This window comes from Haemorhous mexicanus, chromosome 3 (genome assembly GCF_027477595.1).
Source record: "Haemorhous mexicanus isolate bHaeMex1 chromosome 3, bHaeMex1.pri, whole genome shotgun sequence".
Taxonomy (NCBI): domain Eukaryota; kingdom Metazoa; phylum Chordata; class Aves; order Passeriformes; family Fringillidae; genus Haemorhous; species Haemorhous mexicanus.
Window position 1 is genome coordinate 12,678,745 of NC_082343.1, and position 26,431 is coordinate 12,705,175.

At 45.1% G+C, this 26,431-nt stretch overlaps 1 protein-coding gene and 1 long non-coding RNA gene across 6 annotated transcripts in view; one reads left to right on the forward strand and one right to left on the reverse strand.

Annotated features, from left to right (window-relative positions):
- Nucleotides 1-12,362, forward strand: part of KCNK12 (potassium two pore domain channel subfamily K member 12) — a 28,385-nt gene extending 16,023 nt beyond the window's left edge. The window contains exons 2-4 of one of the 5 annotated variants that reach the window (XR_009485678.1): nt 1,383-3,980; nt 5,713-5,830; nt 6,540-12,362. Coding sequence is in view for 1 of the 5 variants with exons in the window: in XM_059840850.1 (XP_059696833.1) it covers nt 1,383-2,278 (896 nt within the window). In the remaining 4 variants the exon portion in view is untranslated. Of the gene's footprint in view, nt 1-1,382 lie in introns of all 5 variants that reach the window. The other 4 variants (XR_009485677.1, XR_009485676.1, XR_009485675.1 and 1 more) reach the window with 4 other exon arrangements.
- LOC132324591 (uncharacterized) lies at nt 2,172-25,792 on the reverse strand. Its single transcript, XR_009485679.1, has 3 exons — nt 24,939-25,792; nt 13,556-14,441; nt 2,172-2,301 (listed from the first exon to the last, which is right to left on the reverse strand). It is a non-coding gene; the product is annotated as an uncharacterized LOC132324591 (long non-coding RNA).
- Between the last annotated feature and the right edge of the window lie 639 nt (nt 25,793-26,431).

A 26,431-nucleotide genomic window follows, 5' to 3' on the forward strand; every position in this document is an offset into this window, starting at 1 on the left:
AGCAGCCTCAACTCATTGTATACAGGCAACATTATCTTGTTGCTGTTTATAAAGGTGTGTTATGGTAGTAAACTGGATTTAATTATATCATTATGCTCTGCAGTGATTTCATTATGCTCTACGCTTTTCCTTCACAAACTTCTGTTTATATAGTCTGGTGTTGTTATTTACCTCCTTGAATATGTTACTTGCTGGGTATTTTGGTTGAACAATACAGCAATGAAATTTTGGAATGTGGATTTTCCACAAAACTTTAATTGAGATTAGATGTGGTCATTTATTCATGGAACATAAGCAGTCACCTCAATCCTGTCAATGTTTTTTGCCTGAGCCACCAAGTGTTTTTACAGGGAAGAATAGCAGAAAAAAGCCAATACCTGGAGAACTGAGTTTCAGAAGACTCTTCTTGAGATAGGATGTGAAATGTAGGTAATCTTTTTCATAAGATAACTGGTATCAGCAAATTACATGGAGTAAACTTACTGTATTTATTTGCATGCAAATTTAAGTTCACTTTTGCTGTTATTTAACCATCTGTTAGCTACAAAGCATTACTGCTTACTTATAAAACTTCATGTATGAATAATATTATAATAAGTAATATTACAATGAGTAATTCATGTGAAGAAGAGTTGAATTAATATTGTTGCTGGATCTTCCCAGAGTTTGTACACTCTGATTTTTCTGTTCAACTGTGCAGCAGTGTTTTTCCCTGCTGTAATTATCCATCTGCAAGTTCCCAGTGCCCCCAGTCTGTCTGCCAGGCAGCTCTGTGGCGTGATGGCTTTTCCTTCCCTCTGTGATGATACCAGGTGGGCTAGACACAGCTGGGATTTGGAAAAGACTTAAAAGTGCTGTTCTTTTTAAAACAGTATTCAATATTTGGGAGGTGGTTTGGTTTCTTTTTTCCTGTTATACAACCTGAAAACTTCCATCTTCTCAGTGGGAATGATATAATCAGACCCCTATAACAAAAATGTTACACTGGGTTACAGCTTGTGAGCAGGGAACTTAAATTTTCCATCAGGTTGTGGTGGCTGACACATGTGGAAGCAGGGAAATGGCCTCTTCACCTCATCTCACCTTGAAAAGGTTTGGGCTCAGTGAGTCTTCCACCTGCATTTCAAGAGGTGTTGCTCTGTTAATACGGATAATAATCCTTTCATCTTGCAAGGATTTTTTTGCTCACTTTTGAGTTTTAGTCATCTCGTTGAACTTTTGGTGCCTTCTTCCTTCCTTACCAAATTCGGTTTTGTGTTGGCCTAAGCTGACTTAGCACTCCTTTTGTCCCGTGAGATGGGAGCCTTGTTAAGGTACATATATCACGAGTGTATCACAAAAACCTGTGTTATTAACATTGCCCGTTTATCTCCACACCGTAGGTTTTGGAATGACCACGCCAGCAACCGTGGCTGGAAAAGTGTTCCTCATCGTTTACGGCCTTTTTGGGTGTGCCGGGACCATCCTCTTCTTCAACCTCTTCCTGGAGCGCATCATCTCCCTGCTGGCATTCATCATGAAGGCGTGCTACGAGAGGCAGCTGCGAAGGAGTGGTCTCCTACCTCCCAACTTCCGAAAGGGGCCGGCCGTGTCCGGGGTGGGCAGCCTCGTGGGCTGGAAGCCGTCCGTTTACCACGTGATGCTGATCCTGGGAATTTTTGCTATCGCCCTTTCCTGCTGCGCCTCCGCCATGTACACGGCAGTGGAAGGATGGAACTACGTTGACTCCTTGTATTATTGCTTTGTCACCTTCAGCACCATCGGCTTTGGAGATTTGGTAAGCAACCAAAACGCTGTCTACCAGCATCAGGGATTATACAGATTCGGGAACTTCATGTTTATATTAATGGGAGTATGTTGCATATACTCCCTTTTTAATGTCATCTCAATCGTAATCAAACAAATTTTGAACTGGGTGTTGAAAAAATTCGAATGCAGATGTTGCCCAAAGTGCCATAAATCCAGTACCCGCCTCAGCCGTCGCAACGCCATCACCCCGGGAGCCCGCCTGCGCCGCCACAACGTCGCCAGGGACGCTGACGGGCAGTACGACAGCGACACCGAGGGCAGGAGGCTCTCCGGGGAGATGATCTCCATGAGGGAGCTGACGGCGTCCAGCAAAGTCTCCCTGGCCATCCTGCAGAAGCAGCTGTCCGAGACAGCCAACGGCTACCCCAGGAACGTCTGTATCAACACGAGACAGAACGGTTTCTCTGCGGGGGTGGGGGCTCTGGCCATCATGAACAACCGCTTGGCAGAAACAAGTGATTCTAGGTAGAGTTCTTGGAATCCCATTTGTTTCTGAAATAAAAGTAAAATGGCGGTTAGGGTGGAGTTACCACTGTAAGCTACTGGAAAGTTTTACATTTCAGAGACAGCCTCGGTATTCACTGGGTGTTCAGCATTTTACTTTCTGGGGGTTTTATAAGTTTTCTCTAATATGCAGTGAGATCTTTACCATTATGTTACAGATTTCCCCTAAGGGGGTTTTTAATGAGACTTGGATGTCTTTGATGCAGAATCTGGTGCAATTACAGAAGGATGGTGTGCATGGCTAGGATGGTGTCAAAACCAACGTGTTCTTCTTCAGAACAGCGCCTGAACCCAAACTCTGTGTTAAAAGGCATAAAGCGGGCAAGTTGAGCTCCAGATTCAAACATGGGGTTGGTAAGTTTTGGCTAACCAGTGTCTCCCAGTTTGCTGAAGTCTGGATCTGGTCCTGAGCCTTGTACTCGATGCTCTTCAGCAATTCCTCGTAGCAGGCCTCTGTAGGACATACATGTAGGTGGCTGTCATCACACCAGCTTTAGGGTGGCTGGGCTTCACCTCAGTAATCCCACTGACTTCAGTGGCAGAGGATGGAATGGGCTGAACTCCCCTCCTATAAATGATGGGGTTTAGCCAGGCTTGTATGAAAGACCACCTGCCACCTAACTCTTAAAAGTCAGGGGATTATCAAGGACCGTGTTAAAGTGTGCAGAACTGTTCCTACCTACTGGATAACAGAAAACAGGCAGTTGTCATCCTCAGAACTGGCTTTGTTTAATGCCAGAGAAGCTGGTATGCACCTCTGGTGTCAAATGTTTGCATCACCTCAAAAATGCTTACTTCCTTACTTTCTCATTGAAATAAGTCACTAAAATGAATGTAGGCTCCCTGCTGTCCTAAATTTGCATCTTCTGCAGTGTTGTTGCAGAGATTCATGCTAATCATTTCCTTGCAATTCTCTGAGGGCCCCAACCCTGTACTTGTTTCCCACAAATCTGACTCTGCAGCTTGTACAGAAGAAGAGCATTGCTTTGGAGTTCCCTCAGAAGCTGGCTGCCCCCAAAATGTTGATACCAAGTTATAAATTGGCCTTTGGCTGTTGCTGCTACCATCTGAAGCCATATTAAACCTGTGCTAGCCCAAACCACTGAAGAGCCAAAAGCAGACTTGGTCTAGAGTGTGTAGTTTAGCATGACAAGTGGGTGCAGAGGATTTACTGCAAACCTCTTTCAAAAATGCATGCACAGCTCTGGATCATTTCTCTAAATTCTCTCTACTACACTGTGAAGATAACAAAAAAGGCTTCTGCTGATTCCAAGCAAGAAATAAAACTTAAGCTCATATTCTGAGAAGCCTTCTCTTCTTACTGGAAAATTGTAGGTAAGACCATGAGTAATAGGTTGGCACTGAATAAATTGAACAAGCTGATGAACAAAAACTAGGAATATTAGAAACGTTTGAAAATATTTCCATGAAGTTTTATATAGATATTTTACTTTATTTACTTTGTTTTTCATGGGTTTGGAGCAGCCATAATTTTTGCTTTCTTTTAAATTTGTAGCAGTGAAAAATGTTTTGGAATTTACCCTTGGAAAACCAACTTGAGATTTGAGGTTTTGCACACCTGAGCCTGCCAGCTGAATTATGGCAGTGAATGTATCTTTTTTCCTGATGAAAAGAAATCAGAGCTGCAGATGAACCATCACACATGGGTCTGTATCACACTGTAAATGTCACAGCTTTTATCAAGATGTGTTTGGCCAGAAACAAGCAGTGATGATCGTAATGTGTTTCCAGCTGGCACAGACTCACACTTAAGGTTCTGTGGTATGGTAGGGGCTGCACTCAAGAGGCAGGTGCTTTCTTGGTGGTAGAGAGACTCAAGGTCCATCTGTCTGAGTGCCTTCCTGTCTGTGCACTCCTCCTCTTTAAGGAGGCAGGAAGAGATGCTTGGTGCTCCTTTTGAAGGCTACTGAAGGATAAATTTAGGCAGGATGTACAGGGACAGATCTGGAAAAAGCTCTGACTGCTGGAAGACACAGTTCAGGCAGATGCCTTCCAGAGATGCAAGGGAAACAGCACAGGCAAGGAACCAAAAAAAAAGAAAATTTGTTATTTCCCCTTGGGATTATCCCCACAGGTAAATCTCTTACTGTGATGATTTATGTGTTTGTTTATATAAAGTGTGAATGGGACCCTGCTCTTTTTTTGCAGCCCAACCTCTCCTAAGGTTGTATCTTGGTGCATTTGTCATCATGGGGACTATTACTCATTAGAACTATTACATAAATCAGGGCAGACAGGCTCTGTCCCAAAGGATTTAGGAATTTGAACTGATAGGGCCCCAAGCCACAGCAGAGTTACCTGTTTATTATTTTGCTCATAAAAGCATGCTCAAATGTATCAACATTCTGTGAGCTCAAGAACTCTTATTTTTATGGTAACAAATTTGCAAATTAAGGGGTTTTTTTCAGTGAGTTGTTTTGAAGGATAAATATAATAACCATGATTAGGATCCTCTTTAAACTGTAAATTTGTGAACTGTTTTCAAACTACTTATTCCAGCCTGGCAAATACAATGAAGTAATATGAAATTGTACATACCTCCTCTGTACTTTTTCTGAGTCCATGCAAAGGCAGACACACAGTGTGCTGCAACATGATTGAAATGTTTCCAAGTCTTTCGGGTGCCATCAGTCACAAGGGTGCCTTTGCAGGACCCTTTGCAGTTCCTATCAACTCCAGAGGAAGCTGGACCAGCTCCTAGAGCTGGGAATCTCAAGGAATTTGGGCATCAGATTGCTGCTCTGTTCACTTAGATCTAATGTTTCCTTACACCCAAGGTCCTTGATAATCTCCATTCTGCTTCTCTCTAGCCTCAGAGGAAGTGCTCACCAGTATTTACCAGTGGCCCTGTTGCTTGCAGGTCTCATATCCCCAGATGCTGACATAAGTCAACCACAGGGACCACCAGGTCATATCCAAGTCCTGTAAAAATCCCCAAACCCATCTGGCTCAGCAAAGCTCAGTTTATGAGAGTCAGAGCGCAGTTACTGACCTGGGTCTCACTGGGAAGCATCTGCTGAAGGGTGGCCTTACAGTTCCCTCATATTCAGTACAGAAGTATTTTTCAAGGATGCATGGAAACCAAGCTCCAAATCTCTTCAGCCTGCCAGCCCTGCCTGGGCACCCATCACCCCTGTGCGTGAGAACACGAGCCGAGAGGACATAGGAGGTGTGAGATCAGTCTTTCCTAGTCAGTTGTGCTCTTCCTTTAGCTTTTTATTTAATGACAGCTCCTCTTTGAACTTGCCAGGCTTGGCCACCTAACTCCTCTTTCATTGTTTGTGGATTCCCCAGGGCAGCCTGCTCCATTGGTGAATTACCCCCTAACCTGCATCAGTTGCACCAAGTGCAATTCCTCCTGGTATTTCATTTTCACAGACAAAGCAGATACCAGCAATACCTGGACACAGACCGAAGCACAAGAAATCAGAAGGAAACGAGAGGAACAGAGTGGGAAAGTGAAAGCACACTGCACTAGATTGCACTTTCTTTTCAGGTAACTTGGGAGCTGTATTACATTCTTGAAATGGGTTGGGTCTTTTTCCTTCAAATTTAATTATGGGTAAACTTGAAAGAATGCAGTTGACTTAGATTTTAAAAGTTCATTTTCCCTGGTACAACCCCCCCCTCTGCACCACCCTGTAGAGCAGCAGTAGTAACTCTTCACTGACACAGACCAAGTCATCCCAGCTGCCTGCTGAGCCTATAGGCAGCACAGACCTGAGCTCAGACCCTGTCCCCCAGATTGGTCTTCTGCTGCCTGAGCCCAGGGAAGAGCATTCAGGGGCAGCAGAAGGCTGCAGGAGTTAGGACTTCTCTGTGAGCTGGCCCCTAGTGAGAACAGCAGTGGTGTGAGCTGCTTGGACAAAGGAGATACCGTGATCACCTGGCACCTGCACTAGTACCTTGCAGATGAAAATTAAAACTTGGGTGAAAATTGATGGGCAACAATGAGCAAATTCAAGTGACATCTTCTCTCAACCCCAGAGGTCAGCACAGAGCAGTCACAAAGAATAATTCCTTGTGAAACCTGTAGCATTTGGCAAGTCACTCCATTGACCTCTCGGGGTCTGTCTTCCCTGAGTGTGTCTTGGACAAAGTTTGGAGTCACACCAATATGTCATCTGGTTTTCATTGGTTTCTTCCCATCTGCAAACACTGTCCTCATTTTGAAAAAATTCCAATGGCTCTTTATTTCCTTGCAGTGCAGAGGATGTCCTTCAGACCATGTAGATGTTCAGAGCAATCCCAGCCACCGAGGGCAGTGTCTGAGGGACAAGGCTGTGCTTTGCTTCCCTGCAGAAGCAGCATTGCACAGCAATGCATCCAAAGGCTCTTTAGGCACTTACCAGCTCTGATTGCAGCCAGAATTACTGATGGAAGACAGGAATCCCCCTAGAGCTCTCTAGGAGTGCCCTGTGCCATGCTCAGGTTACCCAGAAATGCCCCTGTTGGTGTAGTGCTGCTGTCCCAGCATGGCTTCAGCCCTGGCCCTCAGTCTTTTCTCCTCCCCAGCTTTCTGTGGGTGAAAATTTGAGTATAATGTGACCATTTACCCATATTTCAGTCATGCCTTGCTGCTGAAAGACTTTAGCAGCAGTGGAGGTCATAAAGCCATATAGGCATGTGGGCTCAGTATAAACCTGATTGCCTGTGTGGGATGAATTTGTGACTATATGGAAATTAGCTGTAGCAATGAGACCGTTCTCACATTTTAGTATTTTTCTAGCCTTTAACTTGAAAAATATTCAGTGGCAAATCCTTGCAGTGAATGTTCAGAGCTAATCTCAACAAAATCATACTTTGCTGATTGCTGGCCTAGCAAATCTGTGGGTATGGCTGCTGCTCTAATTGGATTACTAATGTGCCTTTGCAAACCAACACACGTCTGCAGTGTTACATTTAAATAATACAATAAATGCTGTGTTACATAATCAATTCAATTAGGAAAAATTACTACTTGACTCACACAGAATAAATAATGAAGGGTGCATTGCACATTGTACAACCAGTATGCAATTTCTAAATCTTTTTTTTTTGTGAATATGTTCATATTTGAGCTCAAATTGTGTTTTTATGAATGCTAGGAAAAAAAGAAGCACTACATTGTGGAAAATAAAGGAAAGTATGGACAATTCCACTGAGCTTTGACACAAAGGCTATGCATGTTAGCACATACACAGTAAGTGGTTCATTATGCATTATAAATGCATTGTGTAGCAATGGCACTGAGGAAAAGAAACTACTTTAGTTTACATGGCCACAGTCTGAATGCAGCTACCAATAAACACACATACCTTTTTTCTTTCTCTCTTTTTTTGCTAAGTGGGTAACATCCACCTTTTAATTAAATTATCTCTTTAAACCCTCCAAAAGAAAATGCAATTACCCTACATTTTGCATAGGCAAAAAGGGGTCTAAGATCAAATCCAGACTTTCATTTCTAAGGATCCAGAGTGGTGTAGTTTAAGCTTTGAAGTGGGGCTGCAGTTGTGCAGCCTTCAAATATACTGTGTTTTATCCTTCCCTGGGGAAAAAAAATAAAGGGAGTAAATACAGATAAAGTTTATTGCAGATTACCCAAAAAAGTCTGGCAATTTAGCATGAGGGGAAAAAAAGATACAGCAGAAGTGAAAAGCATGGGGAAAGGGAGAAGCTTAGAAATGTTCTCCAGGAAATGCAGCAGAAAACCAAAGACTGGCTTTGCATTCGCTCGTGCGTTTATTCCTCGTCACACAGCACTGTGACACTGCCACCCCCCTGGGGCATCGTGGGCTCAGCCACCTCGTCTGAGGTGAGAAATGCCCACACTCTCTCCACCTCTCGGGGAGAGAGGTCTTTGGTGAGAAATGCCCACACTCAGTCACCATCTTCATTCAGCACTGATGTTAGGAAGTCAGTTGCCCAGCTTTTACCGGGAAAGCAGCCGTGCTGGTCCCTTACAGTGATGATCAGTGGTTTGGGTGTGTCAGAGGTGCAGATTCCCATGCCTCCAAGTCCTTCTAGTCCCAGGGCTGTGTCTCACCCAGGTGTGTCCCAGCCAGCTCCCAAGCCCAGACTTGGCATGAGGATGTAGCTGGGTTTGAAAGTGTGTAACATCCCAACATCCTATCCTCAACATCCCAAGTGTTTTCAGGATCAGACCTTCAGCAGGTGATGCTTTTTCAAACCTAAGGAATACAAAGAAGTCTCTGTATTCCTTTTGTACTGTGCAGACTGTAAGAGTACTTTTTAAAGCCAGTGAGTCAATGCAAGATTAATGCTTTTATAATAACATACAAAAACAACATGAAAAAATTACTGCTATTTCTGACAATGTGCAAATCAAACACCAGGTTTTCTCAATGGGTATAATTTCCTATTCCATGCAAGTAAAATTATGTCCAGGAAATTTTTGCTTGTAGTGTCACCCATGGGCTGCACAGGCAGTGCAGGAATTCAGTTCCATTTTTATTGTAAAACCTCAGTATCTGAAAGCACAACATCTAAAAAATGGTTTGGGGATTGTTTGTGGGGGGTTTTTGTGTGTGTAAACATTGTTTATTTACAAAAATAAAAATGCTAAAATTCTACATATACAAACCCATGTTTAGCTCACTAGAATTCTACTTTGTTGGATATTCTCAGCAAAAATATTAATCCCAAATTTCCAGCCAATTTAAATTACTCGAGTTTTGAGATAACCTGTTGAAAAGTATTCCTGTTTATTTTGTTTCTGTTTGAAAGGGCACAGCTTGGTAGACATCTTTAGCTGAGCTGGCATTGCTATCTCCTACTACAAACCTCAAAATTTTACTTCTGGAGCTAATTCCCCTGGTTTTGGTATTTGCTCATTTCTGCATTTAATTCCAGAAGGAACGACCAGTTCTGTGCTGTTTTCTGGTTGGTATGACTTTCCTTTTTGCATTGATTTCAAATAGCTGAAATATGAACACTAGCAAATACTCCCAGACACAGCAAAATTAGTCACTTTTCTGAATGTTTTTCTTTTTAAAATTGTTATGTAAAATCTAGAATCTGATTGTAAATTATGTCATGGTTGGAATTAGCAAACTGAGTATTTGTTCTACCAACAGAATTGTTTGACATGAATTCTGACAAGGATGCTAATGATTCAGTTTCATGTAAAAAGACTTGATTATTTCATTTGCCCATTTTATCCAATTTGTTTCAAATTCTTGAAGTCAGAAGTATGTAAGTCCCATTTGGAAAAAGCCCTATGCTGAACATTTGCTTCTGTGAATAGATCTTTTAGAGGGACTGAAACAGAGCCTGCCTGATTGCTGCAAACAGAATTGTATGTCTAAACCTTCAAAACCTGAATATATGTACCTATTGGCCATTGCAAACCAAGGGCATGCTAGTGTAATTCCAATTCAAGCAAAGAAACATAAATCACAGGGCTCAGCTGGCTGTTTATCACTTTTATCAAAAAGGCCACACAGCTACAGGGCCAAGGGTGATGGATGGACTCTTGACACACAACAGTGTTATTTTGGAGGTTGGTTTGGTGGCTGGGAGTTGGCACTGGGGTGGTTAAAGCAGCTTGGCTGGGTGGATCCAGGCAGTTCCCTTTGCTAAGCCACTGGAGGTGTTTGCCAGTACTAAAAAAGTAAAAAAGGTAATGGACGAAGCATTGAGCCTCTCTTGAGAAGCACAGCAAAGTGCTGTAGGCTGTGCTAGGCTGTTCCTGGTTCTGGCCACCTTGGAACCCTTGGTTGTTCCTAAACCTGGCGTGTTTGGGGCACTCCAGTTTGCTCTTTTCAGTGTCTCTGCACTGGCACAGCAGCAATCCTACTGTGATGCTTCTCTCCTCATAAAAATGGATAGAGAGATTTGTTTAGACTTTCCATATGATGACAGCATATATAAATATTACAAGATGAATCAATTACTGAGTCTGGCTATATTTGCTGAGAGATCTTTATCAGTAAAAACATGAAAAATTTTCTTACCAGTACAGTGAATCAACAAAAGTAAGTGGTGTTCTGAACAGAAAGTAAGGTGCTAAAATATACAGTTGGACCCCAAAGCTCAGGCATGTGTCTCAAAATTATCATTCTTTTCCAGTGCTCAATGCACCTGTGTCTTCTGGGAAAAAGCCTTGGTTTTTGGCTGCTCCAGGGCATGCAAGACTTTTCTTTATCTGTTAGAAAGCAAAATGTATCTGAGGACATGCCTTGGTCTGCACAGCTCTCAGGAGTGGGCTTGCCTCCATCCCCAAATTTAAGCATGCCCGTAGACCATGAATTCTGGTCCAGCCCCCAGCAGAAAATGGACAGAATGTTCCTGCTTTGGGGTGTCTGTGGTTTTTGGAGAGCAGCTGAAGGTCATGGCAAACCACAGCTGCCTCCTCCAGCCAAGCCCCCACCAGGGTGGGATCCATCCCACTGCCAGCCCCTGGTCTGCAGCCAGGGATTGTACTGCCAGGAGAGTGGTGCAAATCATCAGCAATGTGCTCTTATCCCTGCCTTCTTAATGGGCTAAAAACAGTGGAAAACAGAGAGATCATTTTCTGTTTTAATGATCAAAAGGGTGTTGCCCATTATTCACAGCCTACACAAAAGATGTTATGATTTTCAATTTTCCTGCACTGATCATTCAGTTCATTTGGCAGCTGACCTTCAATTGGTCATGGTTTTTTAAAAAAAGGAGGAAAAAAACCCAAACAGAAAACCTAAACACCCATTATCAGCATTTCAGACAAGCAGAATAATCGTGAATGGTGGTGGTAAGGATCTCACATGCAAAAGCTGTGAGCAGAGCTGCCTCTCTTTGCAGCAGCTAGATGTTTTCATGGCAGTGGGAGAAGTTTGGGTTCAGGAGAGAACCAGATGGTTGGCTGGGGTGCTGAACATTGCCCTACAAGCAGCTTCAGCACCAAAATGGCACTTTTGGAACAAATTTCTGTTTCTACACTGTTAAGGACATTTCACATCCCTGCTACTGAAATGAGAGGATGGCAGCAAATGTTACAGGAGCAATTTACTGTCACATACTGTGCATATGGGTATTAGCCAGGGACATTTTTAACAACCAAGAGACATTTCAGCTGAGTGTTGGTCAGACAAAAAGGACATTTTGCCATCCAAAAACAGCTGCAGCAGGTCCCTCAACATACTCCCAAAGAGCCAAACCACACAAAGATTACCTAAATAAACCAAAAGGAATGGTAGGGTCTAAGAGGCAAGTGTTGCTGTGGCTTGAATCTGGAGTAACTTGGTGGAACTGAAGCTAGTGAAGAGCCTAATTAAATAGATGTAATGACTTAAATGCCTGCTAGAAGTCAAAAGGAGATGCATGTATTTTTCCATCACAATTTTGATTGTGTTTACCAAGTTAAGAGGTGAAATGAAGAAACATAAGTTCCTGTAAATTGTTGATTGGAAAAACATATATTTTTACTCTCTTTCAGATAAAACTTCCTTGCAAAACATTAAACTGAAATAAATTTCAAGACTGAAATCTGTTTAAACAAGTGTCAGTTTTAAAAATGCTTTTTCTGGGTTGACAGAAACTTAGGCTCCAACTCATTCCATAATTGTGAGTGCTCTTAATGAATCAGTCCCACTTTTGATGTCAGCTCAGGATTTTTCCACTGTAAGATCTTTGAATGAAGAGGACCAAAAGCCATAAACAAGCCAATCAAAGGCAGATCACATTTCTGGTTCATTATATACAGTTTGTGAACAAAAATGGGTATTTTGGGCTTGGCACCCCTTCATTCACAGAAACACGGGTATGGATCCAGGAGGCAGAGACTGCTGAGGTGCAGCTGCTTTGCAGAGCAGTGCAGGGGCATTGGCAGAGGATGTGGAGAGCTGGTGGTTAAGGAGACAGTGGAAGAACCCACTGGTGGTGTCCAGGGAACATTCCTGTGTGTTTTTAATGCCATGAAACATGATGGAGTATGAATTCCCTACATCTGGGAGGATGTCAAATTCCAGGTGACTTTTGGAGTGTTGCAGTTAAGCTCCTACAAAGACTTTTGAAATAAACAAGAGAAAAAATGTTGCCTGGGATGTGCATGCAAGTACTCTTGTCTTTTCTTCTGAGCATGGAGAGTGGGAGGTGAGGCACAAGCACCTCCTGGGTGAGAGACCCCCTTGGAAATGTATGGAGACCTCAGAGCCACATGTGGAGACCCCACAAGTCCCTAGATGCTGGGTAAACTGTGCATGGTCAAGCAGAGGAAGGAGGGATAACAACTGGTGGGATGTGCTTCTGATGTACCCCATGGTCATCTGTTAAATTCTGCAGCTGAGTGATCCTTTGCTTTGCAATAAAATAGAGAGCAGATGGAAACTGTTTGGTCTGTAAACAGTTATGAGGAACTCTCAATATATCCCCTCTCCACGACTTCCATTCTAATCAATAGAAGCCATCTGTCCAAGGTATTAATATAAATCTTGGGAATTTTGATATTGACTTAAGAAAGGCACTTAAAAGATCAATCACGCTGCCAACAGAGAAATGTCACTGCCCCAGGCGTGGAGGCTTGCTAATCCTGCCAGGTAACATGGACCCAGAGGGCAAACCTTTCTGGTTTATAAACCCAGGCAAAGCCCTCCCTACTGCTCTCCCCATCTCCTCAGCTAAATAAAACAAGCCCCAGTAAGAGCTGGTGCTGGGCATAGTCTGGCTGCTGCAGTGTCCAGCCAGACACAAAACCTGCCAGGGCTGGTGTGGCAGCCCCTGCCTACCAAAGCCCACACAACTTATTTTACCAGCAGAAAGGATAAGGGTGGAAGAGTTGTGGCCAGCAAAAGTTATGCTGGGCCCAGCAGTGAAGGGGAGAGGGAAATTTTTGGCTGTTTAGCGCTCATTTCACTCATGTTGGGTGTCCCCAAAATTGCTATGCTGGGAGTCCGATTCCCCTGGGATTTATTCATGGTCTCCCATGCTTCAAAGAAGTTAAGATTTTCACACTGTTTCAAATTCTTCACAGTTCCAGCCATAAAGTTCTCCACCGTAGAGTGTGGTGGGAAAATCCTACTAATCTGGTAGATATTCATAATTACAGAAAATCAGAAATCTTTTGGTTTAATAATTACCCTTTTTACACCACTGTATTTTGATGTTACTGCTCAAGTGCCTTCCTGATTTGCAAATATATCCCTGAGGAGTCCCTTCAGCTCATTTTCTTATGGGAAAAAAATAATTCACTGAGCTCTGCTCTCCAAGAAGGCAACAAAACAAATGAGTGGAAGGGAAAACTCACCAGGATGAGCAGCACCAGCAGCTCCCACAGCTGCTCTGAGGTCTCTCAAGTGGCTTGTCCTGGTCTAGGCAGAAGGCCTCTGTGAAAGCATCCAGTCTTGGTGCATGTCAGGAGGTGGAAGAAGGCAGCAAGTTCAATGGAGATGATTTCAGGGGAGATGATTGCTCTTGTTTCTGCTGCTGGTGGGAAGCTCATCCATGCTGCCCTCAGGTAAGCCAGGGCTGGCTTGCTCAGATGCTTGGTGACCCCTCTGGAGTGGACACGGGGCTGCCAGCACCCAGCCATGACATGCATCTGTCTCCAGGCCCCCAAAACCCTCTCCAGAGGCAGGAATGTAAAAATAGCCCTTAATCCAATTTATTACAGCAGGACCCAGCCCTCCCATAAGGGCTGCATTTATATTTACCATGCCAGGATGATGGGGCTGCCTCCAGTTCCCGACGGTGTCGCTGGGATTTTATCCCATGCTCATTCCAGCTACCAGCTTGGTGTCCAGGCTGCCTGCTGGCATGTCACTGCTGTGCCACACTGGGACAGAGCCTTTCGGGACCCAGGACATTCCTCTGGCTGCCCTGGGTGATTCGAGACCCTGGCAAGGGGCTCAGAGACCTTGGCACAGAGTCAAAACCACCTGTGCCTTCGATTTTAACCCATGGAAAAAATTCCCAACTTTGTGTGAAGATTTACAAGCCACGGGAGTTTGAGTAGAATGATAGCTAATTTGTCACAGGGTGAAAAAGTAGAATTTTGGGGTTCTGGAATGGGGGTTCAAGAGGCAAGATGGAGGAATCTGGGTGTGTCCTGTCCTTCTTCTCCTTCTTCTTGTCCTCCATCTTCTGCTGGGATGGTGACACTTCTGGATTGGTTTAGAGTAGAGACAGACTGTCTGACATAGGTGATAGGTATTGGAAAATTATTGTAAATAAAGTACACATAGTTCGTAGGGTAAAAATCTAACACCACCCCAAGGGCAGTAAACAGACCTGCTGGACAGATCTCAGCAGGTCAGAGAAAGAATGTAATAGATAAGGAAAAATAAACAAGCTTGAAAAGCAGAACTCGACTTCTTCGGTCACGGGGCTGGGAGAAAAGACTTTCTAATACCTCGGGAATCATCTCAACCACAGGAACCTGAGAAGAGCCCTGCATGGGGCTGGTGTTTAGGGGATGAGGCAATTACAGGTGATTCATTAGATATTGTGCACTGAGATTTGGGGGTTTATCGCGTTTTGAGGTTTTCAGTGGTTCCAGACACCAAGCTGGGAACTTCATCAGGCTGAGATGATTGTTTGCTGCTGGTTTTTCCTGGGACTGGGTTTCATTGTCCTTCCATCTCCAGTGGGCACCTGGTCACACACACCCAGAAACACACTGACACCTACAAAATGCTGGAGTGAATCCAGAAGATGAAGCTGTTGAAGGGTCTAGAGGGTAAATCCCATGAGGAGTGACCGGGGGAGCTGGGGGTGTTTGACCTGGAGAAGAGGAAGCCCAGGGGTGATCCCATCACTCTCTACAACTCCCTGAAAGGAGCTTGTGGCCAGGTGTGGGTCGGGCTCTTCTCCCAGGCAACCAGCAACAGGAGTAGAGACACAGCCTCAAGTTGTGCTGGGGGAGGTTCAGGCTGGACATCGGGAAGAATTTCTTTATGGAAGGGGTTGTCAGGCATTGGAATGGGCTTCCCCATTCCAGTGCCATGGCCAAGCTGGCGTGGCGGTGTTCAGTCAAAAGTTGGGCTGGATGATCTCAGAGGTCTTCACCGACCTGACTGATTCTGCAATTCTCCCTACACCATATCCAAAAAGTACATTTTGTGCAACTGTTGCACTTATACAGGAAGATTATATAAAGGTTAAAATCCACCTCACCCTAGTCATGTAACCAGTTATTTTGGTGGAAATGACGCTATTTGAATGAGTGTTCCAAAAAAGATTTCACCTGAAATACCCTTGAAATATGCTGTACAAGTCGTTAAAGCCCTCACCATGCCCACTGTTTTTCTCTTTGCTTTTATCCACTTTAATTGGAATCTTACCCCATTTATTCCTCTGCCTGCTTCCAAGTCCTCTGTTTCCTTCCCACTGCTTTATTCTCCCCAACTAATCCAAGTGCTGTGTGTGACCCTGTGACCTGCTGAAATCAGTGCCAAAACCTCCATGGCTGAGCTGGTCACCACATCAGCCCTAAAAATTAATTACAGCCTCGCATCTGCACTAAATGTCGTTGTTCCCCTTCCCTCCTTCATGCCTTGCCCCAAGTGATTCCTTCAAAGGACAAAATTCTGTCTCTGAGGGTAATTAAAAACAGTTCATATCCTGCTAGGATTACAGGTTTAAAAATCTGAGTGCCAGGGAATCAAGGCGTTTGCTGTTTTTGGAGGAAACGAACTCCCACAAGAAACATATAACTTAATTTTGCTGTCAGATGTTCCCACAGACTCCTCTTGAAAGTCAACCAAAGCTGTATATATGTGCCTGAAGTCAGTTTTAAAAAAGAAATTACATTTATATTTAGATAGTCACCCTCCAGTCATTCAAAATGGTTCATGTGGGAAGTTTATAATGCTATTATCAAACCCTTCATTTTGGAATTTATTGACGTTTGAGTGTCTCAGGTCTTCTGCATGAAAACTTCTGATTGCCTTTAACACACACATCGTGTTGACACCAAGAGAGATGGTCCAGGATGACCCAGCCCCAGAGCAGTGCCAAACAACTGGGGACACTTTCCCTTTGGGACTATTGGCAGAATGAGAAGAAGGAGCCGCCTTCCCTCACCCCAAGAGCTGCAGGTGGATTCCTGTTGGGCAAAGATTTATGTCCATATGTCCATCACCACCTAAATGTCAATCAGTTGGCAAAATCCTGCATATATGGCTCCTTGGCCAAGGAAACTATTCTGACCTTCTCATGCTCCTGGTGAGCCAGAGGAAGGAATAACAAAAGACTTGGTGGGGAGGATCCAGTGCAGCCATAACTGATGTGCCTGGGTTTGCTGTGCAGAGTGGCCATCTCATGGCACCTCTCTGCTTTCAGAACAGTTTGGTCTCCTGCCACACATTGCACCAAGGGCAGGCCTGTGCACTAGAGGCACGTGGATACTGACAGATGAGTTCTGTGCTGTTCCTCTGTCTCCCAAAAGAGATGAGTGCTGAGCTGTGCACCAGTGGCCATCCCTACACCTTCCTGGGGAAATTATGTGGGACAAGTGACTCCAAGCCTCTGCTCTTTTAGTAGGAAACGTGGGAATTTGAGAGTGTCTTTCAAACAAAGGATTTCTGCTAACCTGTGATGTCCAGGGAAGAAAAGCTATTCAGCCTGACACACTACTGCAGCTTAAGGACATGGAAAGATAAGTGATGAAATCAATGGAGGGACCAAACCAGAAGGACTCCTCTGGGGTAAGATGAAGGGATACTTTTGCTTTATCCATGTGCTTCAGGCTGTCCCCAGCTCACTCCTGCTGGTCAGACAGGGTCAGAATTCTTCTCCTGCACTCCTGGCCCGAGCTGTGTGCATGCCAGGAGCTGCAGCAGCCCATGTCTCATTACATCAACTGCATTTGCGATGCAAAATCAAACCAATTCATCTGAATTGTGCAGGGAGAGAAACACTCATCCCTGAAATCTCTGCAAATCAGGTAAAAAACCATCAGCAATGGGAAAGGAAAAAGCCAATATGGACAAGATTATTCATACCCATATAATCATGTTGACTTGTACCAATATTTATTTTTATCATTCATCTTTGAAAGTGTAGGTATAATTAAGCAACCTCTCATGAGCATCATCTGTGCTAGTACTGAAGAAGTGAAATATTCCTATGTAGATCTAACAGTTGATGGTAAATGTTAGCATATCCTTGAGACTTGCGAGAACATTAAAGCAGAAATTATCTCGTATTAAAAATGGTTATAGGCAGTCACAGGCTGTATCCACAGCCCTTTAGGGAAAAAAATGAACCATCAAGGATCATTTTTTAGTCATTGTTTCCATCTGAAGTGCATTATCTTTTTTCTAGCCCCTCAGAGCATTTTCAATGATGAGAAGCCTGTGGATGAATCAGATGCTCCATCTTGGCTCCCTTCTGTTGCTGGTGATTTCCAAGCATCTCGTGACCAGCTGTAGGCTTCTCCACAAGCCTCTGAATGAGACATTTTTGGCACCCTCATTTCATATACATTATTTGATGGTCTGGTGAATCTTTTCCAACCTGAATGATTCTGTGAGTCTATACACAGAAAGATACCAGAGAGTCAAGGACTTGTCCACCACAACATGGGAGACCTGAGCAGGAATTAACAGCAAATCCTTGAGCCCCAGACCAATGTTGTAGGCAGCACATTTTTCTCCTGAAGATGATCAGAGTCCTGACCCTACAAATCTTGAGCACCTTGGCTCCAACAGAAACACATTCATCAGTTTCTGAATTTTTCACCAGACCAAATCCCTTGTGCACACCAAGTTGGTTAAATTGGACACCAGGCCACTGACATCATCATCATCATCATCATCACCATTATTATTATTATTATTGTTGTTGTTATAAATTGAAAGAACTGAAAGCAGATGTTGCCACACAAAAAGCTGGTGGGAACAATTCCTCCCATTGTGCAGGTATCAGAATTAGGAAGCAGGAATCAGAAAGCAGCTCAGCTCAGTGGGATTGTAACAAAACATCCATTTATCAAAGCAGTCTAAAAAAAGCATAGCTCTAGGTTTTGAATCTGCTAGTGAAAAGACAGCTGCATCTCTCAGCAATTTTTAAAGCTATCCTAAAATTACTTCATTTCTGCTTTGTACCTAGGCACTGAAAAGTCAACGAGTTTTTTATGATATCACGTTCCAACCTAAGTGCATTTTGATCTATACTGCAATGCTGTAAAAAAGTTACATCAAAAGAGCAAGTGAACACAATCATGAGGGATTGTTCACTCTTTTTGACTGGTTTCACCTACAAAGAGCAGAGACTACAGAGAAACCTGGAGCCACAGACAGGCTCTGCTGGAAAGTGCCCAGAAATATCACAGCCCTTTCTTGCCAGAGCACGTCATTTTTATTTTCCAAAGCAAATGGAAACATCACCAGTGCAAAATCTTGCCTTGTGCCACAGGTGCTCTTGCTTGCTTTTCCACAGAGGGGGTGAAGATGGGTGCAGCCAGCACATACCATCAGAGAGGGCTCACGCACCCTCTGGGCATCTCCACGGCAGAAAATACAACTTACCCCTGGCAGAGGCAGCAGCCAGTGCAGGTGGGGATAGCTCCCTGTGCAGTGCCATGAGCAAGGTCACGTGCCCAAAGCCCTGAAGCCAATTGTGGAGAGATCTGGGTGCCTCTGGGGGAATTTGGGCTGCATTTGGGGGCTGTCCAGCATCCATCTCAGCAGACCCTTCTCCCAGGGCTATTTCTGCACAACTGAGAGGGATGGGAGTGCCATGGGGGTCTCAGCACATCAGCTGGGGTGTTTTAGCCATTTCTCACTTTCCTGCCTCTCACTTTGGTCAGGTCTGCAGGACACCTCAGGATCCAAACTCCGAGCAGGGGAATGGTGCCACCACAGTGCCCAGGTGTCCCTGGCAAGGTGGCTCTTGGGCACCTGCATCAGCTGCAGTGCCACAGGGCCCCAGGTGTGGCAGCTGTGCAGACACTGTGACACTCAGCTCCCTGGTCAGCCTGGGGCAGCATCCAGAGCACAGCCAGCATCCATCCCCTCTGCAAGCAGATGGTTTGGCACTGGTGCCCAAAGAAGTGCTCCTGGATGCCCTCCAAGCAAATAAATATATAACTCCAGCAGAGGAGATTCAAAAGCAATTTTTAAAATTAAGAATATAATTTTATTAAAGGGTTTTAAAGGCATTGTCTTTACCCAACAGAAGGAGAGGAGGGCTGGTGGGTTGGCAGGAGCCTGGTGTTCAGGGTGACACTGCTGCTCACCCGGGGTCTTTCAGAGAATCAGAGAATTCCAGAATCATTAAGCTTGGGAAAGACCTGTAAGATCACTGAATCCAGCAATGAACCCAGCACTGCCAAGGCCACCACTAAACCATGGCCCTGAGCGCCACATCTACATCACTTCTAAACATCTCCAGGGATGGGGACTCCACCACTTGCCTGGGCAGCCTGTTCCAATAGTGGACAACATTTTCCATGAAAAACCATGTCCTAATTTCCAACCTAACCATTTCCTCTCATCCTGTTTACCTGGCACATTTCCTCTCTGCCCATCAGCCCTTTGGCTCAGCAGTGGCACCATTCCCACATCCCTCTCTTCTGATGAAAATGTGGTGCTGACATGGAGGCTCTGCACAACCTGCCAGAAGAGAAACAGCCCCCATGAAGAAAATCATTCCAAGACACTGCTGGTACCCACAGATGTCCAGGGCTGAGGGGGTTTCTCAGGGCAAGAGATGATTTTGATATGCTCAAGTCAGCACCAGTAGCATTCCACATTGTCAGGAGAGGATGCATTCCCTGCATCATTCAGCACTGTCAGTCATCTTTTAAAATCTTTTAAAGATTTAAAAAGTCATCTAAAATCTTTTAAAACTCCAGAAACTGCAGCTGGGTGTTATCAGCATCAGTCCTATACCCTCCAGTATTTTTCTAGTACCCCACAAGGGTTTAATATGCCATGCTGGCAGCTCTGGGAGCATCATCCTACAGAGAGCTTGCTCCTGCTTGGTTCAGTGCTTTCTTGTGCAGGCAGGAAATTTGTTGTGGGCAGAATTAAAGCACCTGCAAGGCAGATGTTGAGACCATGAGGAGAGCTCTGAGTAGGCAATATTTGCCTTGGGAGTGGTGTGGTGTTCAGTTCAAACTGCAAAGGTTTCTCTGCTCTGATTAAATGACACAGGCTGTGGAGACACCCCAAGGAGAGAGAAGTGACAGGTCCCCACATGGATTTTCTTCCCCTGCTGCTGAACAAATTCAGTCATTCAAATCCCAATATATTATCAATAGACAGGCTCATATTTCCATCTAGATAGCCTGCAGAGTTGCAAGCCACTAAAAATAAGGGTTAGAATAAATGCTGCTCTTCCCAGAGAGGGGCTGAGTGGGGAGGTGAGGGTGACACAAAAGTGGTGCTTTATTTAGGGTCCAGCTTCAGGGGGGAAGCAAAGAGCTTGTCTCCTTTCAGGACATCCATGAGGATGCCTGTCCATGTGCTTTTCCGCTCTGAACTGGATAAAAACCAGCATCTTATATATAGTTTTTCCAGCAACCATTTTTGGCCACTCAGTCCATTTTAAGACAGAAACTGCTGACTTTCAGGGTGCATTGAAGCTGAGAACTTATTTCTGTTAGGTTGGTTTCTAGCAGGTCTCTCTGAAACTGACACAAGCAGAGCCTAGCCAGGGTTTCTCCACAGCTCACACTCTGACATAGAGTCACATCCTACTCACCACAGCTTGTCTGCTCTCATGGGTGTTTTTTACATGGCCTGACAGAGGGTGCAGATCAGTGGGAAAAGAACCATTTCTAGAAAGGTGAATTTTCAGCAGGCACAAGATTTCTGCCATCCAAGTCCTGGAGCTGTTCTGCCTGAACACATTCAGGAGCATCAATCTCAGCAGCCACTTTCCTCCTCAGCTGGAATTGAAAGACTTTGCTAGTGTATACATTTTTTAAAAAGAAGAACTAGGACTACTTTCTGTGTGCAAACAGCTTTTGTTGGTTTGTTTGTTTGTGTGGCTTTTTAGAGCAGCATGTGAAGGCCACCCAAAAATTACAGCCTCTCCCACCTGCCCCACACTTGAGCCTTCAGGTTCAGCACCCCATTCAGTTTCAAAGGGCTCAGGGCTTGGTTTCCTTACCCAAAGAAGTGAGAAGTGAAACATCACACACAGACTCAGAGTGATCTCATCCTGCTCTCTTCAAATTGGTGCAAATTTTGTCAGTGACTCACTTGTCAGCAAAATCCAGCTGTCTGTGGTGCATGAAGTGAAAACCCTGTGGTTCTCCCTTTGTACCACTTCAGTTTAAGCACATGCTCCTCATGGCTGTGCTTCTCCTCTCCTCCCTGTTTGCCTGTCCAATTCCACAGCACTGAAAGCAGAGGAATTTCACTGAGCATTTGCACTGTGCTGGCTGCAGTGCAAAGCAGGACTGTGTCTGGGGACAGACTGAACTGCAGGAGAGGCAGAACAGAGCTTGCCTCCTTCAGCAACCAAAGGTGTCCAACACCATCCTAAAGGTGTGCCAGGCACTACAACCCTCCTGACTGGTGCTTGTGGAGGTTGCTTTGAGCTCCCTGTGAAATGCATTATTGGCTGCCTGCTCTCTATAGACCAGATGCATTGTAATCTATTTTCTAGACTAAATTTTCCCATTTGGATCAAGATCCTACTTGGGCAGACCTCATAAAGGGACTGGCCCAAAGCAGGCACAGCAGGTCAGGATTTCACACCAGGCATCCCTCCCCTGCTCCTATGTCCTCCTGGAAGGGCCAAAGAGCAAGTTTTTTCAGGCATTATCTGTAAATGTCAGATTACAGCACTGCTTTCCATACTCCCCCAAAAACCTCCTTGTTCACATTAAACACCTTCAAGCAGCCTGATGCCTTGCATGATATCCTTTGATAAGGGTAACAGGGAAAAATAATCCTAAGTGTATGCCTCAGGATGTGTGGGAGGTGCAGCAAAGCTCTGGATGGTTTGATTTCCTCTCATGTGCACAGGATAAATAAGCATCTAGTCACTGGTGGAGATCAGTTCTCATTCTTGAAAAAAAGACCAGTAAAACTGAACTTTGTAATACTAATGGGTAAGATACTCATCAGCTTTCCAAGTTTTCCAGTGAGAAAATTACACTTTTATCTACAAAATACACTCCAGAGAGAAATTAAACCATTGAGAACTACTGAGAGCACAACAGCATTAGCATGGATTCATGGGCCAAGTCAACAGCCAGTCTAATCTCAGGGTAAAAAAAGCATTTACTTCATGCAGCTCCTCTGATTCACACTGAATGAGCACATCTCTTACAAGAGAGATTACAGAGCTAATCCTGTGTCTCTCTACAGCACAAAGATAATCAGCACTGCAGCTTTCTCATAACCAGTGTTGTATCACACTACATGATGCTTGATATCCAGCCACAGCAGCACAGAAAGGGGGGCTTCTGCAAGGTTTCCCTCTCAGAAAACGATTTCCTCCCCAGAGTCAAAAAAAAAAAAAAAAAAAAAAAAAAGAAAAATAAAAAGAAAAAGAAAATAGAGAAGGACCCTTTAAAAGGCTACTGTAGGGGAAATTGGAATATGACTCAGGTCTGCTAGAGCCAGGTCAGCTCTGCTCCAGGGCTGTGTCACTGCACTGCAAGGGCAGGTCCAAGCTGGAGTCTCACAGGAGCTTTCCCCTCAGAACATCAAATGTTTTAAGCAAGCCACCCAGCCATGCAAGTGTTTCATAGTGCTGGTGGCCCACTGCCTGCTTAGCAAGTGCTGCTCGTCTTCTGGGAAAACCTCAAACTAAAACCTCTGGTTTTAGTCTCAGATGGCTTTCTTTAAGCTAAAAGCAATAACCAGAGCAGAAGAGCAGAGGTCAAACAAGTGCTGAAACAGCACCTTCCAGAACACTTCTGGAGAAAGGCCAGACTGTGCTGGAGGCCAGGGCTCCTACAGCAGCCAGGGTGCCCCCAAACTGGACCAAAGGAGAGCACACCATGGATTCTGCACTATCTGAGATGCTCCTTCTTCTCTCAGGCTTCTGTGCCAGCACGGAGAAGTGCAGCTTTTAAACCCTTGAGTTTCACTGGGGATGCTCCCACAGAGAGGGAACATCTCACAGAGCTCTGTGCACCCCCTGATTTCCTCCCCCTGCATCACCAGCCTTGGGCACTATCATGCACATCCTTTTATACAGCAGGCACAAAGTAAGCAGGCTCCTTTTTTTTAACCTTTTAATGTCATTGACTGCCACCAAGGTGGGCGTGAATTGCTACAGTGAATCCCAGTGTCCCTGAATGGAATGACAAATGCCACAGCAGAATGAAGATATGAAAGATGACTTCCTGCAAGCAGAAAGGGAGTGTGAGCTTGAAACATCTATTACTGCCCAAGGTGAAAAGAGTCAGTAGGTACAGAAACCAAAATTCCCATGCTGCCCTCCCAAGTCATGGCAAAAAAAGTCTGCAGCCAGAGCATCTGCACTAAAATGAGCATCAGAATCGTCTTGCTGGTAATTTGGATGGTGAACATTGACATAAAGCTTGGTTTTTAATTTTTACTTTCTTCATTAGCACATGAAAGCATAAGGAAAGTACCTGCCATTATGCTGAGACCCTGAAAACCAAGAAAGGGACACTCAGGTCAGCAACAACCTCCAGCAGAAAGGATGAGGAAGAATTATTGCAAATATCCAGCAGAAGGGACCTGCTTCAGATTGGCATTGCCCCAGTCACCCAAAACCTGCAAGGCTTGCACCATGGTAACACATGCTGTCACTCCTTGCAGGGCTTGGGACCACATTCTGGCAGCTACATTCCTGATCCTTTCTAGAGTGTTTTTTGCTGAACCACAGGCCCTGGGGAGGAGGTGCAGCACGTGCAGCAAACGTGGCACAGTTTGCTGGCTCTGTCTCCCTGCAGTGCCACTCTGGCTGCGCCTGCACAGGGAGAGCAGGTGCCCAGGCAGTTCTGGATGGGGTCAGGTGGCTGCAGAGAGGTTTAAAAGCTTGGACTGTCTGCTGCCAGAGGCATCTGGGAACGGCCACACAAGGGAAACCAGGCTGAAAAGACTGACAAGCTCTGGTCTGAAGATTGCAGCAGTGGATGCTTTCCTGATGTTTTGTGCACAAAAAGAAAGGGGCAGGACAGAAGAAATTTCAAAAGCTCAGTATGAAAAAAATTCATGCTCCTCAGGATATAAAGCAGCACCTTCAGGCAGGCACAGACACACTTCAGGAGTGCTGCCCAGCTTCCTGCCTCCCCCACAGCACGGTCCAGAGCGGGTTGGAGATGGGACCAGACTGCCAGAGTGATGTGCAGCAGCCCTACCTGTGCAGCTCTGCTCTTTGCCATGGCCATGGGCCCACTGCCAGAGTCCACAGCAACTCACAGGGGAGCAGCTGCCCAGTTTCTGGAGAAAGAGTGAGCATATTGAAGCCACCCCCTGTGCCTTGCCCTGACAAGCCATGCCTTTGCAGCCTGCAGCTGGACTGGGTGGATCAGCAGGGGAAATGTTCTCATAAGCACAGGCTATTTATTTACTCACTGCTTTTCCCTCAGCTCTCCTTGTTCAGCACTGCAGTTTTCAGTTTTCCAACCATCCCCATCAAGGCAGAATTATCACATCCTTAAGGAAACTGCCACAGAAATCAAGCAGCTCAAAGCAGGTGCCAAGGCACCTTTTTCCCACAAAGGCAAAGGAGCAAACACATTTTCTCACCTGTAGGAAAGCACTGCTCGCTGCAGCTGGAGGAGCAAACACAACCTGTCATCTGCTTTACACAGTGTTTCCCTCAGCTACAGGCACTGCTGCTGGGTCAGGGGACACCAAGTCAGGAGGGCAAGTCCCAGCTGCCACCAAAAGGGATCAGAAATTGTCACGTCACTCTTGAACGGCAGAGGTTGGTCCCTCTCAATTTGACTGGCAAAGCAGCAGGTGCAGGGATGCATCTACCCCTGTCCCACCCCATGCAAATAAAAATCTCTGCTAGCAGCTGAAAGAGACACACACACACATAAAAGAAGCCCTGGATGGTGCTCCCTGTGTACAGGAACAGTGCAGGAGCTTGGCAGGAACAGGGAGAGGAAAGGCAACAGGCTGGGAAAGGCAGCTGCAAGGCTGGGAGAGGAACAGGAATATCTGAGAGACAACTGCTAACAAGGCTTTTTCAGCAAACAGCATCAAGAGCCAAGTTATACCAGCAAGGGTTGCAGCCATCTCAGGAAGGTGACAGCAGCTCTCCCCTTGTATTTTAAGGCTTCAGGTTCCTGAGGCCACTTCTTTTCCTTCTTCCCAGGTCAGCAAGAGGCAAAGAATTCAATGCATGACCTCACAATTCTTCAGATACAGAGCAGCAAATGCTCTCCCTTGATTTTTCAAATAAATCTGCCCCAGTGCAGAATAGCAAGACCAACTGTCTTACTTCTTCATAGCCAGAGAAATTGTGTAGTGGCTGGGTGTTCAAAAACTCATTAAATTAATGCCATGAAAACCAGTTTAAAGCACCATCGTAATCTGCTCACACAATCCCAGAGCTCAGCAATGAGCTCTCCCCCAGGCTTCCCTGGGTCTGGAAAAGTCAGACCAGGAGCACTCCCAGTACTGACAGGGTGGTTGTCAGCCCAGAACAGCTACATGCCCTAAGAGCTGATGTAAAGTTACTACACTCTGCAAAGCCAGGCCACCAGCGGGGCCGGTGTCACCAGCAGGGATCCAAAGCTCTCCAAGGCCTGGAACTCTCCTCAGGACAGTGTCAGTGCAGCTGCCAGTGGGCAAGGACTCACCTCAGTCCTGTCCTGCCATTTCTGACTCCAGAACCACCTCAGCTCCAGGGGAGGAAAGAGACACAGAGCCACTTGGTGACTGCATCATTATTTGAGATGAACAGGCAGAGCTGGAATGTGCAGAGATGAGCCCAAATCTGGCAGGCACCATTCCCTTGATCCCTGAGTCATCCAACCCTAACTAGAGCCTTTGACCACAACCCCAGAGGTAAACCCAACATTTTCTCATCAGGCTGGCTACCAGGTGCTCCTGATCCCTAAAAGGGCAGTGAAATCACCAAAGGAAAATTAATTCCTTCAGTGTTTGCTCATGTCCCCTCTTTTGTTTTACCCCATCTAATGCAGTTTTCTTCATGAAGAGCCTTCTAGATTAAGAGTATGAGCAGAGACCAAAAAGACCATTTGCCTGCAGCACTCAGTGCCCATCTT